At 36.1% G+C, this 18,250-nt stretch overlaps 2 protein-coding genes across 4 annotated transcripts in view; one reads left to right on the forward strand and one right to left on the reverse strand.

Annotated features, from left to right (window-relative positions):
- The window catches only part of LOC144973590 (uncharacterized), a 17,118-nt gene extending 15,744 nt beyond the window's left edge, over positions 1–1,374 (forward strand). For all 3 annotated transcript variants that reach the window (XM_078916222.1, XM_078916223.1, XM_078916221.1), the window contains exon 5: positions 1,204–1,374. In XM_078916222.1, coding sequence (XP_078772348.1) covers positions 1,204–1,205 — 2 coding nt within the window. In that variant the 3' untranslated portion in view covers positions 1,206–1,374. The remainder of the gene's footprint in view (positions 1–1,203) is intronic.
- A 5,543-nt stretch (positions 1,375–6,917) lies between these two features.
- Positions 6,918–14,831, reverse strand: LOC144974217 (N-acetyltransferase 9-like protein). Its single transcript, XM_078917131.1, has 7 exons — positions 14,634–14,831; positions 13,690–13,799; positions 12,406–12,486; positions 11,259–11,336; positions 11,088–11,147; positions 9,912–10,006; positions 6,918–7,036 (listed from the first exon to the last, which is right to left on the reverse strand). The coding sequence occupies exons 1-7, from the start codon at positions 14,708–14,710 to the stop codon at positions 6,920–6,922; spliced, it is 618 nt and encodes a 205-aa protein (XP_078773257.1). The 5' UTR covers positions 14,711–14,831; the 3' UTR covers positions 6,918–6,919.
- Between the last annotated feature and the right edge of the window lie 3,419 nt (positions 14,832–18,250).

Raw genomic sequence — 18,250 nt, forward strand, 5'->3', positions numbered from 1 at the left:
AAACGATCTCTATTTCTCCGAACGCTCGAGGAAATTAACTTGATCTCTAATTATCAAAATAATGCTGAACTCTATTTTCCCGAATACTCGGTAAATTATTAAGGTGATGGTTATACATACATATTCCAATCGGAATAGCCTTTATGTTGAGGGGGCCAGTTTTTTGTATTTTATCTTTATTTATTTATTTATTTATTTTATTTTTGTCGTTGTTGTCAAGAAAAGACAGAAGAGGGATTGCAAGTTGTCAGCCGTCCAATACATTTAAAAAAAATTTTTTTTTTTGGTTGTCATTTTAATTTCTTATTCTCTGTCTTCAATTTTCTACATTTGTTTCAGAAATTCGTTTCCTTTTTTTTTTTTTGAAAAAAAAAAAAGGGGGGGGGGGGGATTATCTAGCTCTAGAACGTCCTTCCTCGGCCCTCGTAGAAATGGCAGAATGATGAAAGATGGGCCAACTCTCGCAAAGAGGTAACCAAAAAACTATATAAAAAATCTCGAGAACGGAAACCGGAAACTGTTCGGAGAAAATATTATATGGTTCAATTTTATTTCTCCGAGCGTTCTGTGGTAATTTTCTTGAACAAAGAAGTAGAATCGGCCATCGGTAGGTACCTTGGGAGGGAATAAGCGTCTCTATGGTAGTTATGAGTGTAAGTGCTCGATGGTACAAACCGTCTTTCTTTCAAAACATAAATCTACGTATTTTGTTTTTGGTGACCCTTTTTGTATAGTGATTTTAAGTAATACAAGTCTGTGACTATTGACAATCTGAAGTTTCTGTCACCTCTTTGAGCCTGTTATAAGATAGTGAGACTTTTGTGGATAAAAGTGATCTCTCAATTAGATTTTTATGCTTTTATCTACTTTTATATAATGGTCAATTTCTATTTATAGAGTCTCTTCAAAAATCTTGTCCATTTTTAGCAAGTGGAAAACTATGTGAGAGTGAGAGAAAAAGAAAAGCTTAATATGGTGAAGCCTCAAACTGTAAGGTTTACACTTGCGTATTTTGATAATCAATGTCAAGGAGAACATATTCTTTTGTTAATGTCCTGTTTACTTCTATCTCCTTTAAAACGATACTACAAGTTCTTATCCACTTGTATACTTATATAATGTTGGCACCATTACATTGGCGGTCAAAATGAATAAGGTAATAGAAAAAATATAATTCAAACTATTTTTTTTTCCTTTCTACAGAACGGTGAAGACATTTGGAACCAACCTGGCATTTCGGAGAAATAATATCACATTAATAAAACCTATAATTAACCTTTCTGTTATCAGTTCCTTTCCCAGTTTGGGTGAGGTGGTCATTTTGTTTGTTTGTTAAAATTTTCCAAATTCATAAATAAAAACAATGAAACGGTGTTTATTTAAGTAAGTCTCTCTCTCTCTCTTTCAAGTCCTTCAAGTCACTTGAATAAAAACCATTGAAAACCCGGCGGAGGGTATCCCGTATTGTTACCTTACACAAAACCATCAACAACCCAAACTCGCCCATCATCATCCCGAACTACAGTCCAGTCCAGATAATTCGAAATCTGATTAACCGAATTTCTTTTAAATCGAAGAAAAATACGATGTAATGAATTATTTTCTTCTTTTTCTATATAAAATATTCATGGTTTATTCGAATTCGAACAGTCGTTATTCTCTTTATTCGAAGTGCAAGTGCTTGCCCATCACTAAAAAAAAAAAACTCTGGAAGGTCGTAACGAACTGCCTGTTCTCCGTATCCACCCTCCCACGCGTTTTAATGACTGAGCTGACTAATAATAATAATAACTAGACCCCTGAGGCATGTAATGGCGTGTTGTTCCCCCTCCGTCCCACCCGCCCTCTCTCTTCTTTCTCCAAATTGACCAGCTGTCTCGCGTCATCCCTCTCTCCTTCTCGCACTCTCATCACTAAGAGACAAATCGAATTCTGATAAATAGAAGTCATTTGCTTTTCCCACCCAATTCGAATTATCAGGACTGCACTGTACATAAAAAGCAAATCAGAAAGGCACGCTACACCTTGCATCACAATATGTACATACAACCATTTAAAAGAAAAGACACAAACATACACAGCCTTTCCCCACGAACAATATATGACTGGAATGTCTTGCCAACGGGCATAACGAACGTTGAATGCTTGGCAACTTTCAAAACAGTTTTGAATGCATTTGCTCGTCAAAGCAATATGTGACTGTTCCCCGTTTTGATTGGACTGTAACTGAAACTGAACATTTGCAGTGATGGGCCTGTGGAGCATTTTGCAAATACAAGCCATTGAAGATCCACACACACACACACATACTTTTAAAAAAATGAAAAATAAATGATATCAGACAAGACACTATCAGCAACACCCTAGGGCCCTTTTCATGAACGCGGACTAAAAAAAAATAATTTTTAAATAGAGCTTTATATAGCGCAATATCCACTAAATGTGCTCAAAGTGTTTTACAAGGGGTCCATGGTCAACAGCAACATTTAACATGTAGGACGGGACATGCCGCCTGTTAGGCGATATTATAATTTTTCTGACAAAGACAATGCTGTTAACGGCCAGGCACTCATTTTACACCTGAGTACGGTGAGAGAAAGTGAGTAAAGAGCCTTTTCCAAGGACTCAACTATGCGCCGAGCACGAGGCTCGAACCCAGGACCTTCCGATCCGAAACCGAGTGTCATATCACAAGACCACATAGCCGCACAAGCGCATAGCCTCTGGCTATCTCTGCTGACTTTGGTCAAGGACTTGAAAAAAATCGGATTTCAAGTGAGCTGACTAAGAAAGTCCCAGACTAAAATCACAGCACCTTCGGATTAGGTTTGGCCAAGTTTTAGTCATTTGCTGAGAGAGGACTTCACAAGCTTAGACTGAGACTAGTTACTAGGTTACGTCATAACGTCAACAATATAGCAACTATTTTTAGACGTGAGAGCTTCGATTCGGAAGGAAAATACGCGGGTTACGAATGACAGAGGCAAAAAGTGTCCTGTCGCAATTGACACTGGTTTAAAAATAATAGAATAAGATAAGTGCAGATCGTCAAAAGTAAACATTTTTTGTGAGCAAAAAAAAAAAACAACAAAAAACTGAATCTAATCGGCTCGTAAGTTGCGAGTGAAGGGAGACTAGAAATCGAAAGATTTGCGTCAAAGAACAACAACCAGAACAACAAAATGATTTGAAAGTATAGTGGAGACAAAAGTTATTCTGCTGGCCTGTAACTCACTGAAATAATGTGATTCATCAGAACACACTTTCTCTTGTTTTTTGTTTCAATTTGTTTGTTTCAATGTCTTATTGTTTTGTTTGTTTTTAAGGGTTTTACGGCGCTTGCAACACATTAAGGTTATATCAGCGCCAGTAAAAAGGAAGAAAATGGGATAGTAAAAAGTTATAGAATTACAATTACAGCACCCAAGAGAAAGTAAGACATAGGGGAACTAGGAACAAAAAGGGATCAGATGTAGATTCCAAGAGCATACCGCCAATGTACTTAGTTTGAGATCACCTATAAGTCTCATCCGGGCACAAGAACAAAATCCAACAAAGAGGAACACACTCAAATGCTTACATTATACATTAAAAATAACAAATAGAATAATACATAACAGAGAGATGATTTACAAGGAAAAAAAATATCACCTCCCAAAACAATAACTATGCATTTGACTTTGCCTGTTTCCCTCCCAGCCAGGACTCCGACCAGGGCCAGGAAAATGACCAAGCAATCTCATTCCAAGACAAAGACAGAAAGTATGTTGGAAAACAGATATAAGGGGATAGAAGATGTTTTTATGTTTTTAAGAGTTTTACGGCGCTTGCAACACATTTAGGTTATATCAGCGCCAGTAAAAAGGATGAAAATGGGATAGTAAAAAGTTCTAGAATTACAATTAAAGCACAAAAGAAAAGGTGAGACAAAGGGGAACTGGTTCAAATAGGGAACAGATGTAGATTCCAAGAGCACACCGTCAAAGTCCTTAGTTTGAGATCACCTAAAAGACTCATCCAGACACAAGCACAGGTCCCAACTAAGAGGAATACACTCAAATGTTTACAAATCACATAATATAATATGTAAACTAAACATAATACAATGCATAACAGAGAGATAATTTACAAGGAAAAAAATATCATCTCCCAAAACTATAACTATACATTCGACTGTTTCCCTCCCAGCCAAGGAACTCCAGCAAGGATCAGGACAAAACCAAGTAATCTCATTCCAAGACAAAGACAGAAAGCATGTTGGAAAACAGATATAGGGGGATAGAAGACACAGCATGTACCTCCCTGCCCACTATGGGAGGTCAGGATCCCCACCCAGAAGGGGATAGAAGACATTTCAATGTCTTAAATATAGACCATGGATACAATTGTAGTCTAGGAGTCCAAAGTCAATACCATTTGATTTGATTCATCATGACAAAAGTAAGTTAAATTATAAAAAGAACGAAATATTATTTATACCGGGTGTGTTGCGAATTTCCTCTTTGGAAATCTTTAGCGTTCAAAGGTGGGCATCTTACATGCCATCATGTACTAGAGAGCGGGATGTTACCAGCACTGTCCTTACAACGCCCACTTCTAGGCAAGAGACTAGCTATTTTTTCTTTTTGTCACTTACTTCGTTTAGGCTTACGACTGGCAAGTCATTTACTTGACGAGCAAATAACTAAATCTAGATCTCGTTCATGAAGTTGGGCCCTGGAGATTTGATCAATCGCTCCTCTCCTTTTACCATTAAAAAAAAAAAAATTAAGAGGAAAAAAAAATATAAGGAGAGAAGTAGGAATAGGAAATATAAATCTCGGGGAGCCCACTCTTAACAATTTTGAACGTGCTAAGAAGTCTGCCTTACACTAAGCATATTTGAGTTTTAGGTTTAATAATTATTAAAAAGTTCTGAGTCATCTTATGATTTTGTGTTTTGTTTTTAATGGTTTTACGGCGCTTGCGACACTTTTAGGTCATTTCAGCACCAGTAAAAAGGAAGAAAATAGGATAGTAAAAAAATTCTACATTTGTGATAAAATCAAACGAGAAAAAGTAAGACAACGGGGGATGGTAAAAATAAGGAACATATTATGTAGATTTCAAGTGCACACTATCAGTGCACTTAGTTCGAGACCACTTAAAACTTTCATCCCGACACAAGCACAGGATCCCACTAAGAGTAAAACACTCAAATGTTTACAGTCCATTAAAACAAAAATGAAATAAAACAATGCATATCAGAAAGATAATTTACAAGGAAAAAAATATCATCTCCCCAAAGGTATATAACTTTTGACTGTTTCTCTCCCGGTAAGGACTCCAACCAAGAAATCCCAACCCAAGACAAAGACAGAAAGAAAGTTGGTGGGAAAACAAATATAGGGGGATAGAAGACACAGCAGGTGCCTCCCTGCCCACTATGGGAGGACAAGAGACCCCACCTAGAGAGTGATCTTAATATATTGATATAGGCCTACATATAAATAAAAGCTGTTTCTGATTCTGACTGAAATGAGAAAAGGTTTTTGTTAGAGAGGGACAGACTTAAAAATCATGGACTCCTCCAACATAATGCAGGGTATAGGGTAATAGGATTATACTGGCTTGTTTGTTTTTGTTTAGGAATTTCACAGTGCTTGCAAAACTATTAGGACATTTCGGCGTCAGTAGAAGAAAGGAAGATGAAGGGGAAAGTTGTAGAACTGAAGTAAAATAATTGAAGAAAACAGAAGACAAAGGGGACTGGTTCAAATAGGGAACAGAAGATTCCACGAGCAATGCATCGCTCTGCAGTGCTGATGGTGACAAAAAGGGAAAAAGAAGGAAAATTATGAATGGTTTTATTTACGCCACATGTTTACTTCACTAACACCCCATTTTTAGAGCCATTGAGATGATAAACTACTCTAGCTATCTTCTGGATAGTGGGGAAGCTGCACCAGTTTGTTCCACCACACATCAAACCTCTCAAAGCCAGAAATTTTGATCGAGGAAAGTGTCATTTTTTTAAAGGAGGAAATTCCTCCTCTGACACAAAAATCGCGGATTTCCGCGGATCCGAGGAAAACCATCAGCACTGACTCTGCCTATTTTGATATTACCTAAAAGTTCCATCCAGACACAAGCAAATGATCCTGCTATGAAAGACTACACTCAAATGTTTACAAAGCATAAAATACAATATTCAAAACTAATAATCATAATAGAACATAACAGGAACAAAAAGAAGATTTACGAGGAAAAAAATAACAGGCTCTCAAAAAAGGAACTTTGCACTTGACATTTTACCTCCCAGGTAAGGATCCCCACTTGGAAAACAAGTGAGCAATCTCAATCAAGAACAAAGACAGAGAGCAACATGAAAAGGGAAAACAGATATGGGGGTTAGCAGACACAGTAAGTGACCATCTGCCCACCATGGGAGGTCAGAAGACCTGACTCAGATTTTACTGACTGCAGTAGCATTAGATGTACTAAACTATTACAGACTTATAATATTATTAATACTAACCAAAAGTCATTGACACATCACAAAGTGTGACGTTCTGAAAAATTGTGGAGAGAGAGAGAGAGAGAGAGAGAGAGAGAGAGAGAGAGAGAGAGAGAGAGAGAGAGAGAGAGAGAGAGAGATAGAGAGAGAGAGTGAGAGAGAGAGAGAGAGAGACAGAGAGAGACAGAGAGAGAGAGAGAGAGAGAGAGAGAGCAAGCAGCGAACGGTCGCACTAGCCACTATGTGTTTGGCACTGATCCCGGGACTTTACTTTTTACATATTCTGTTTTCATCTGACACTTCTCCATCCCCTAAATTTCTCAAAGTGTGCATGATGTTGTGTTGTATAATATACAAGTACACTGCCTGGTAATATTTCTATAAGTTTACTTTTACAAAGAAAATTAATGAATCCAGACCATATCATAAATCACATTTTATTTGGTGTATAGAGTAATCAGTGGTCCATTTATGAAATATTTCAGGGTCCGAGGCATCTAAGGACAGGGTGATTTCTTTAAAAACATCTGATTTGGAAACCTGGAAAAGTATTTAAAAAAAAAAACCACCACAATTATGAACATATATCATATATTATAACATGAAAATTCATCATTGGTGATACATCAAGTTTATGTGTTTTACATTACTAAAAATTCTCCCATAAAAATTAAGGAAATTCAATTTGCAGTTTAAAATTGAGATAAGGCAGAAACAAAAGAATATTCAAACCTTCCTCGGAGAAGAAATAAAAAGCCTATAAACTGTTGTTACTTGTAAAAAAAATAATAGAGCTTTATATAGCGCAATATCCACTTAATGTGCTCAAAGTGCTTTACAAGGGGTCCCTGGTCAACAGCAACATTTAACTTGTAGGACGGGACATGACACCTGTTAGGTGATATTACAATTTTTCGGACAAAGACAACGCTGTTAATGGTCAGGTACTCATTTTACACCTGAGTAAGGTAAGAGAATGTGAGTAAAGAGCCTTTTCCAAGGACTCAACTTTGCACCCAGTTCGAGGCTCGAACCCAGGACCTTCCGATCCGAAAGCGAGTGTCATACAACTAGACCACATAGCCGCACAGTAATAAAACCATTTGTGAGAATGTAAAAATCTTGAGCATTAATTTAGCCACAATATCACTAGCCATGCTGACAGCAAAAGGTCCCTTGTCAACAGCAACACTAAATATTTAGGATGAGACATAACGCCTGCTATACTGCTATGCAGTATTACCATTTTTAAAAAAAAATCTGACAGAGGCAATGCTGTTAATCCCAGGTTCTTATTTTACACCTGAGTTCGGTGATAGAATGTGAGCAAAGTTTTTTCCAAGGACTCAACTTTGCACCACCCAGAGCAGGACTCGAACCCTGGACCTATTGGTTCAAAGGCCAGGCATAAGACCACATAGCTGCACAATGTACTAACCCTGCATCCAATTTTCAGTGTTGACACCATTGGAGATTGTTATAGGAATGACACATGAGTAGGTGGAGCATATGAAAACACTCGAGAATTAGAATGTTCTGCAGCCAGTCGACTCAGGGCACTTTGCATTTCTCGCATTTTCATAAACCAATCAAATTGCAACAAATGTCAAAATGATTCAAATTCATCATTCTAATACAGTTGAACTCTCATAAACCAACACCACGTGACCAGAAAGATTGGTTGACTTTAAAACAAGGTTGACAATATCCATTATTGATAGAATACACTTGGATAAAGAATAGTACACTGGGACCAACTGGAGGTGTCGACTTTAAGCAGATTCCACAGTAGGTAATACAGACAATCAAGAGAATGGGATAAAGTATAGCGGTCAACTTCTTAGGGAGCAATAACTGAGGGTATTTCCATATATTCCACTTGCACGTGTCTCATACCATTTATTGACATGGAAAAACTCATCAGTAAATTCTCATAGTATTTACTGCCTATGACATTGGGCAACACATGGAAAAACTCATCAGTAAATTCTCATAGTATTTACTGCCTATGACATTGGGCAACACATGGAAAAACTCATCAGTAAATTCTCATAGTATTTACTGCCTATGACATTGGGCAACACATGGAAAAACGCATCTGTAAATTCTCATAGTTTTTACTGTCTAATGATCGAAATAAATGATATATTAAAAAAAAAAATATATTCACACCCATCTCCACAAACTCGGGAGTGCTTTGGAAATGAGTTCGAAATTCAAAACACAGGGGTTCAAGAATCGTATTTATTATGACCCTCCACTGACCTCACCTATATTTATTTTCTATCAAAATGTATTCTTTTTTTTTGTTGTTGTAATGATTGGTTCTCAAGTTCAACGATCTGACATTACGAAATTATCATTGTGGCCAAAATATCATTACAAGTTAAAATCTATTTTCAATGAAATCGAATGTTCACCGGAGGAAACTTTTACATATCTTTACAAAGGATAACAGAGATGCCTCATAATATTTTTGCTATTAGACAGAGACAACAGGTGCTCATTTTAAACTTAAACCTAAGAATGGTGAAATAGTGTGAGCAAAGAACCTTTTCTAAGGACTCAAATTTGCATCAACCATAGCAGGACTCAAAACCAAAACCTTCAAGTCTTGAAAATCCTTTCGTTTGATGTGTAAACATGGAGGTGGTGAAATCCGAAACAGCTGGAAGTTTAGCTGCAAAAATCTAGCCATTTAATCTGACTGACATGTCTTACAAAATCAAAAAATAAACACACCGCCTTTTACTTTCAAGCTTTATTATAATCATGAATCGATTCTTAAATGGTTTAAGAAGCTTTATTCATAAAAATGAAAAAAATAGTTAGAAATTCACTTTATCTTCGATTTTGCGGCAACCTTCCGAGTTTTCAAAGCCAACCTCACATATATCATACCACAAGACCACATAGCCGCCGAGTGACTTCACTTGTCCTAATTTGGACAAAAACTATCCGTCTTATGTATGCAACAAAATGCGACTATACAGGGGAAATAAGATCAGAAGACAACAGCAAAGCATCATCTTTCAACTAAGAACACAACACATACCAGTCAACAGCCATGTAAGCAAAATTACAAAAGACACATCCCCTTCCTGCCCCCTATGTCAACACCCCAATGAAACAGTAACACACAACTTGCTTGAATGTCAACCTCTTGAAGACCTGAGATGCACATTCCTCCCACCAAATCCAAGCATCAGTAACACACTTTATAATCACCCGGAACAACTACAAAAGACGTCTAACTTCTATGTCATGACACAAGACCGAAGGGCTAGAGCTCAGGTGGTCGCTGGTTCGGTTAAGTAAGTGAGTAAGTAAGACTATACAGGGGATATAAGTAAATCAGTTCTAAATCACTGTAACTTTGTCAATAAAGGGATTTATTAAATTGTATTACACTCGCCTCTTTAAATCCAAGGGATTCAAACAGTTTTATACTGGGTCCATTATCAAATCCAATTTTGCTGATAAACGTCGTGGATTTTAGAGACGATTGACCTCAAATATGGAGAAAAATCAAACAAATAAATATATTTATATATACAAATGGAGCATTAACGCATAATAATAATAATAATAATAATATTAATAATAAAAATAATAATAATAATAATAATAATAATAACAATAACAATAATAATAATAACAATAATACTAATATAAAATAAGAAAAAAAAGAGCCCGAAATAAATAAAAAGAAAAGAAATTGAAATTACTCGTTTGTCAAATATTCGGATTCTGAGTATTTAAAAAAACAATTTCTAAAAGAAAGCTGACCGTGATATCTATAAATAGATCAGGAAAAAGTGATCAGTCAAGATATAGAAAGGGAGGTAACAACATATTATATTATACACATGTGCAAAAGTAACTTGACACTTTTATATACGTTAAACAATTTTTTTTTTTTTTTTTCTTTCACTCAAAATTGATAATTTATATTGTAAATTGCCCAGAGCTTGTGTTTTACACGAGAATGAGCGCTGTATAAATGTGGATTATTATTATTATATATTATTATTATTATAAAATTAATTGTTGTTTAACTATATATGTTAAGAGTCGAGAATTTTATATCACCTAAAAGAGCATTCATTACACCCCATGCATGCTTAGTTATACTGCAATGTGTCAATCATAGTGTGGACGGTGAACATTTTTGTGCGACAACTTGATATTTTGACTTCACAAATGGTGCAAAAAGGAATTATAAAGAATGTTACAGGGACAACCTTGAAAACGCAAGTTCATGAATTCTCAACACAAAACTCTTTCACACCCACATGCACTGTTTGATCATCACCATGTTGTCTTCAACGGTTTACAAGTTATCTGCTGTTTTAAACAAAAAATATTGTCTTTGTGAGATCATTTTAATGACTTTAATTTCAATTCTTTGAATCTGGAAAAAGTGCCGGAACAATACTAGTGATTTTAAAAAATGACTTAAAAAGTCAAAATAAAAAAAAAATAAAAAATCATGCAACAGATATAAATAACACCATTTTTCTTTAAATAAAATTTAAGTACATCGTTTGAGGCAAATATCACCTAATTAATAATTTAGGCATATACCAACCATATCTCATGATGGAACACAAAGCTTCCCTTCCAAGCCCTTTGCCTCTGGCATGAGGTTCTGGCAGAAAAAAGAAGAAGAATCCAAGAGATAATTTATTATAGAAAAGTATTAAAATGGACTTCCTATACTCAGCATTAAATTGAATTGTGGCTAAATAATTATAATTACCTGCAATCATTATCTCAACCTCCCCAGTCAATCTGTCTTCAGATTCATAGAAGATGTTGACATCTCCAACCATTGCCTCTGAAAAAATATAAACAATAAAATATATCATTTATAAAGGGGGTAGATGCAAGCTGCTGCAATTTTTGGGTTTGACAGTTGTACATGCAGTATTCTTGATCACATGACCCATGAAAAAGTAAGACTAAGGACAATAGTTGAATAAAACCACAAACGTCGATCCCATTCTAACCCAGTGTCCAGTTGAGGAAACCCAGACTCAAATATATATACCAGCACTGTATGTCCACAAATGGAAGACACTCAATGGTCTCGCATAAATGCTCATTCAGATAAATGTTATACAGAAAAAAATGTCATCTCTCACAGAATGACAATCACAGTCACACCTGACACCAAAAATGTTAATTACTTATGACAATATGCTTAAAACAAATTGATGGAAATAATGAACCGATGTTTGGACCTCATCTTTTCTTTCCTTAACCCCCCCTGAAATGAAGATTTACTATTTTAGCTCTTACCTTACCAACCATTTTCAGGATTTTTCCTCACATGTTGTAACTAAATAAAATCTGAATACGAAAAAATTTCATTGTGTCTAACGAATGTGATGATTTTCCTATAGTTCATAAGGAGAGAGTTAAAGTACCATTTTTCAATGCCTGGAATTGTTCTTTATATCCGTGTTCTACTTACTAAATGTATAGACCAGACATGTAGATCTGTTTCCAAATTTTTTAAGTTTCAAGTTTACAAAGGGAAATGAACCCATTAAAACAAATTGTTTTTTTTTTCTGCAAAAACTGAAGAATGTAACAATATTTGACTCATCGTCCCAAAACAGTATCATGCTGAAATCTTGCAGATGTTAAAAAGGGACTCGAAAGTTTACAAAGACCCGAAATAGAAATTGTCGTTTTTGTCATTTACTTTGAAATTATATTCACTCTCCTCCACAATGCATAAAAACGGATCACGATCACAATTCTCATAACTTTTTCTATGAACTCAATTTCTAGCATCTAAAGCATCCCAACGTGCAGTGGTAGGTCACATATTCTTGATTACAAATCATGACCAATTACTTTTTCTCTAGTTACTATTCTAAACATCAACTAATACTTACCAATTTGAGCATCATGCTCATCACTGCTCTGTTCAAGATTTCTAGTGTATATTGACCTGTCTAATACTATAAAAGTACATTCTGAAATGGAAGGAAGAACATGTGATTGTAAATACATAGAATCCAAAAATGGAATGCATTAAAAAAAAATATAATATTTTAAGGTGCATTCTAATAGATCAAAAAGAAATCGTGACTCAAAATAGATTTTTAAAGCAAACAAGAAATATGTGGGATGTGAGAAGAAATATGAAACTTTATATTCCCCCCCCCCCCCTGAATTGCACATTCAATAAAACAACATGAAATGTGCTACTTACTTACCTATAAACTCAAGCTAGTAAACGAATCAACTTTAAAAGAAGTAAAATTTAAACAAACTGAATTCATGACTGAAGCAGATAATTATTCTGATTTACTACACAGTAAAATCATAAAACCCAGACACATCAAGCTAAAAAGATCTCCAATCTATAATTTCAAAATCCAGGCACTGAATTCGAAAAGTAAACTTTGGTAGAACATCAAAGAATTTAATTGAGGTTAAAGGTCAATAAAACATTCCATTCAACTCTGAGTTAAAATGAAAAAGCACCATGGGTGCCAGCAGGAAGAAGTGCTGAAACCTGAAACTAAAATCTCGACACTTTGCCAAACCTGAAAATGTTCCTACTGAAAATGCGGCCTAAACTTTACTCTTATTTCATCACCGTTTTTATACCATTCAAAATACTGAAACTGAGGTATTTGACTTCCAGATATTGCGAAACCGGAATTCCGGCATGAACTGGAAAACTGGCACCCATGAAAATCACAGTCAACATGAAACCTGGATGAATCATAACAAATCAAAACTTAATAAAGATAAGACTGAACGTCTCAAAGAGTAGTAGAGACTGGGTTGTAAAAGTAAATCCCATTCTTGATCGGGCACACAATTGCTGCCTGCCCCGAATCTTGATGAATTCCTGTCTGAAAAAAGACTGTGCTTTCATACAAATATATCTTGTGACATACACATATATGTATACATGGTTAGCTTCAAAATATCTTGAAACCTCATAAAAATTAAAAACCCTGTAAAAAGCTGTAGAAAAGAAAACTTGAGCTTTTATATCGCACAATATTCATTTAACATGCTCAAAGCACTTTACAACGACCTAGGTTCATTCAACAACAACAACAACAAAAAAAAAAAAAAAAAAAAACTCTTAAAAATAAGTATGTTACAAAAACGGTGAAAATAAAGATTCTCAATGAAATTTTAAGAAAAAGACTTATTACTATCAACATCATTTCTCCATTGTGCTTGCATGTCATATTCTTGCTCTAGAGTCAGACGTTCAGATGCTGTTAGTTCTCTTAGTTCTTCTGATTCCATCCATCCGTGATACCTATTGCAAAGGGGAGAAATATAAATTAGTCTGTTGTTATTAAAAGAAAGAAAAAAAGTTAATCTGTAAACTTTCTTCCCAAACTAATGGATTGATATCAGCAGACCCTGGTGCAGTAGACCGACTCTATTTCTCCGATTGGTCGGCTAGCCTCCAGTTCCAGTAGCTGATAGGTTACTGACGCAATGTCGATGCACAAGAGTGGACAGGGAATGCTCACGAATCATCAAGCTAGTGTTTTTAAGGCATATTGTTGACAAAGACAGATTTTATCAAAAAGTTGTGCTATCGCGAATACTCCAGATGCGTTCACTTTTGCACTTCGCACTGCACTATCAAAGAGAGAACAGAAGTAAACCTAAATAACAAAACCAAAGTCTCAAGACGGGAACAGAGGCTGAAATACAGGAGGATCCACAAACTCATAGAAGTCTAACACTAACAGAAAGGTGGGAATAAAAGACAAAAGAAAACCCCCCAAAAATGCATACACATTCATCAGGAGGTCTTCCTACATCCCCAGTATTCTTGTTTTTTATAATGTTCTAGTAGGGGGTTTTGGAGGGGGGGGGGACTTTTTTAAAATTTTTAAAAAGTCTCTCCCCTCCCAAACCCCCTACTCCTACTACTACTAGAACAAGAATACTAGGGATGTAGGAGCTTTTGGAAGGCCTCCCCGTTCATCATTCACACAGACACTCTCGCAAATAACAAAATAATCTTGAGAACGGAAACCGTTCGGAGAAATAATTAGTGAGACCTAGTTTATTTTCCCGGAGATATAAGTCTAGATAGAGTTAGAGTTAGATCACTTCGAAAAGAAAAGTTACTTACTTAGGTACATGATAAGCTTCATACGGTGTCAAGATAATGTTCTTTCCAAAGACTTGTAAGCATTCGTTATCTTTCATGGTAAACAAAACATCAATTAATTTCTCTTCCGATTGTTTTCTCACTGTGAGCTACTTATCTAACTAGATAGATAGGTCTAGATCCAGATAGTAGTGTTGGGTTATTCGATCGCTTTTACTCGATCGACATCCGAGCGCGAAGCCACGAGTCACCGTCCGATCTCAATTCCGGAAGAGCGAGTTGATAAAACGATCATTCGAGTTGACGAGTAGAGACGAGCTTGAGACGAGCTTGAGACGATCTTGAGACTTGAGACGATCACGATCCGAGCGAGTTGAGGGGTAACGAGTAACGAGTGTTTCGAATCATATCAAACGGTCACAGTTTGCCATCCGATACCAATCGCCAACGTTTGCACACGGTAGTCTGTGGTTCTTCCACAGCCCTCATTTCTTGTCAGATGTTAGTGTGTCTGGGTGGCAGGGAAATTCGTGTAGGTGTATCACGCGTGTGTGACAAGACTTCATTAAACCTACTAAAGGTTGAATATCACACACACACACACACACACACACACACACACACACACAGACAGACAGACAGACAGACACTATGGCTATTTCTATGACACACACGCATCCATCTATCAATGAACACTACCCTACAGTAAAGTAAAACGTTAGCTTTGAATATGGAATGTTTCAATGTTAGATGCCTGTGTAATTTGTTAGTTCCCATCATCATCATCATCATCATCATCATCATCATCATCATCATCATCATCATCATCATCATCATCATCATCATTAGGGGCAGCGTGGCTCAGCGGTTCGGTCTTTGGTTCGCACCCCAAAGGTACCGAGTTCGATCACCCGCCGCTGCACTGTGTGGCCTTGAGCAAGTCACCTCGTCCTAGCTCAATTTGCGGCGCTGCACTGTGGCTGACGCCTGGGTTATTCCAGTCTTCCCTTAGAATAGACCGTAGAGAAAAACCTCCCCTATGGGATGAATAACGGGAATTTTATTTATCATTATTTTTATAATTTATTTATCTTCACCATCATTATCAGCAGGAGCAGCAGCCCAGCATCATCATCACCTTAATAAAATAAATATCAACACATGTTAATGTAATCATCAATCAAAACAGCTCGCAGAATTCACAAATTGCTCCTAAAAGACCATACCTAGGAAGAAAAAAACAAAACAAATACTATTGCTAACTTATCTGAAAAGGAATAGTTTCAAAAGAATCCTAAAATTATTAAAGCTCGGGAGCGTCTTTGATTTCTTTGTCTAATTTATTCCATACTTTTGGGACCCGACAGAGAAAGATTTTCAGCTAACTATAGTTTATAATATGGGAATATTAATCAGTCGTTTATATTGGAATCGGAGTGGTCAAGCAAGTGTATGAATTCAAAGCTCATTTCCACGGATCAATGAACTTCATAATAATTCAATTTTCCCCTAGCAGGCCATACAAACCTACATCCATTTCATAAAGTACCAGTCGCCTGTTTCGGGTCTTTTTTGTACTAAAACTCTTAATAGTATCCGTCACTGCTTATAGATAGTTATACATTCACACCTGAGTCGAGTAAAGTAATGTGTGGTAAGTGCCTTACACAAGGACTTAACTTCGGGATCAGAATTTTCCAGGATCACTGTCACCCACTCGACCACTTACAACGCTTAACATCGCTTGATTTATGACAAGAAGAGACACCTTACCGCTGAGCCACAGAACAACTAATAATCACAACATTAAGGATCGCAACAAATGCATGCTTTTAATCTTTTTTTTAAAAAGTACTTCTTCAGAGCTATTGGGCCCGATGAAGCCGGAGTTCAGTCCGGTTTCCATATCGGAAAACTTACGAAAGCAATTGCCCATTAGTCTATCGCAAGGAACTTTCCGCCAGATTTAACAGACTTTGCTTCCCAATCACTACTAGGTAGACAAGGGGTCAGAATATATGTATCTACTTCACCCGGAATCGAGCCCAGTTCCCTTGCATGTTAAGCGAGTGCACTACCTACTGAGCTATTGGGACCCCAAACTTTTAATAGGATGCTAGTAAATCGAAAAGTGCTTTCCGTTGATCTAAAATAGCGTCCACCCAGCTACATACCTACTTCCACTTTAATGGACTGAGCAATAAAAAAAATTAAAAACAAATTGACTGAACTCAGAAACGACGCCGATCCCTATTGTGCGTTCCAAGTTAGGTAATCCCATACATCTTTTAAAAAGACTAAGGATAAAACTACCCCTTCTTCCCATTCCCAAAAAAAGGAAACAAAAACAAACAAAACAAAAAAAAAAAAACACCAAAAAAAAAAAACACAACAAAATGAAGAGAAAAAAAAGAAACCAAACAAAGTAACTACCCCCCCCCCCCCCCCCCCATGAATGAATTGCACATTCAATAAAACAAAACATGAAATGTGGCTACTTACTTACCTACCTAAACTCATGCTAGTAAACGAAATCAATTTAAAAGAAGTAAAATTTAAACAAACTGATTCATGAACTGAAGCAGATAATTATTTGATTTACTACACAGTAAAATCATACAACCAGTCACATCAAGCTAAAAAGATCTCCAATACTATAATTTCAAAATCAAGGCACTGAATTCGAAAAGTAACTCTGGCTCCTTTACTAAAATAGAGAACATTCAAAGAATTTAAATTGAGGTTAAAGGTCAATAAAACATTCATTCAACTCTGAGTTAAAATGAAAAAAGCACATGGGTGCCAGCCGGAAGAAGTGCTTGAAACCTGAAACTAAAATTCTCGACACTTGGACAAATACCTGAAAAATGATCCTAACTGAAAATGCGGCCTAAACTTTACTCTTATTTCATCACCGTTTTATACCTATTCAAAATACTGAAACTGAGGTATTTGACTTCAGATATGCGAAACGGAATTCCGGCATGAATGGAAACTGGCACCTGAAAAAATCAAGTCAACATGAAAACCTGGATGAATCATAACAAAATCAAAACTTAATAAAGATATGGACGACGTCTCTCAAACGTGCTAGTAGAGAACTGGGTTGTAAAAAGTAAATCCCATTCTTGATCGGGACACACTTGCTGCCTGCCGTATCTTGATGGAATTCCTGTCTGAAAAAAGACTGCTTTCATACAAATATATCTTGGGAAAAACATAACCTATGTATACAGGCGTTTTAGCTTCAAATATCTTGGAAACTCATAAAAATTTAAAACCCCTGTAAAAAGCTGTAGAAAAGAAAAAACTTGCAGCTTTTATATCGCACAAGATTCATTTAACATGCTCAAAGCACTTTACAACGACCTAGGTTATTCAACAACAACAACACAACAAAAAAACAAACTCTTCAAATTAAGGTATGTTACAAAACGGTGAAAATAAAGATTCTCAATGAAATTTTAAGAAAAAAGGACCTTAATACTAATCAACTCATTTCTCCATTGTGCTTTGCTGTCTAATCTTGCTCTAGAGTCAGACGTTCAGATGCTGTTAGATTATTAGTTCTTTCTGATTCCATCCATCCGTTGATACTATTGCAAAGGGGAGAAATATAAATTAGTATGTTGTTATTA

The sequence above is a fragment of the Berghia stephanieae genome, chromosome 5, assembly GCF_034508935.2.
Source record: "Berghia stephanieae isolate SIO BIC M18660-M18661 chromosome 5, UCSD_Bste_1.3, whole genome shotgun sequence".
Taxonomy (NCBI): Eukaryota; Metazoa; Mollusca; class Gastropoda; order Nudibranchia; family Aeolidiidae; genus Berghia; species Berghia stephanieae.

What these genes read in the sequence shown, in the direction of transcription:
- LOC144974217 (XM_078917131.1), bottom strand. Translation starts at nt 14,710, where the DNA reads ATGAAAGATAACGAATGCTTACAAGTCTTTGGAAAGAACATTATCTTG. An exon ending in GTGTTCCATCATGAGATATG is followed by an intron (nt 10,007 to 11,087) that starts GTTGGTATATGC and finishes TCCATATTTGAG; the next exon opens with GTCAATCGTCTCTAAAATCC. An exon ending in AATCCCTTGGATTTAAAGAG is followed by an intron (nt 7,037 to 9,911) that starts GCGAGTGTAATA and finishes ATACTTTTCCAG; the next exon opens with GTTTCCAAATCAGATGTTTT.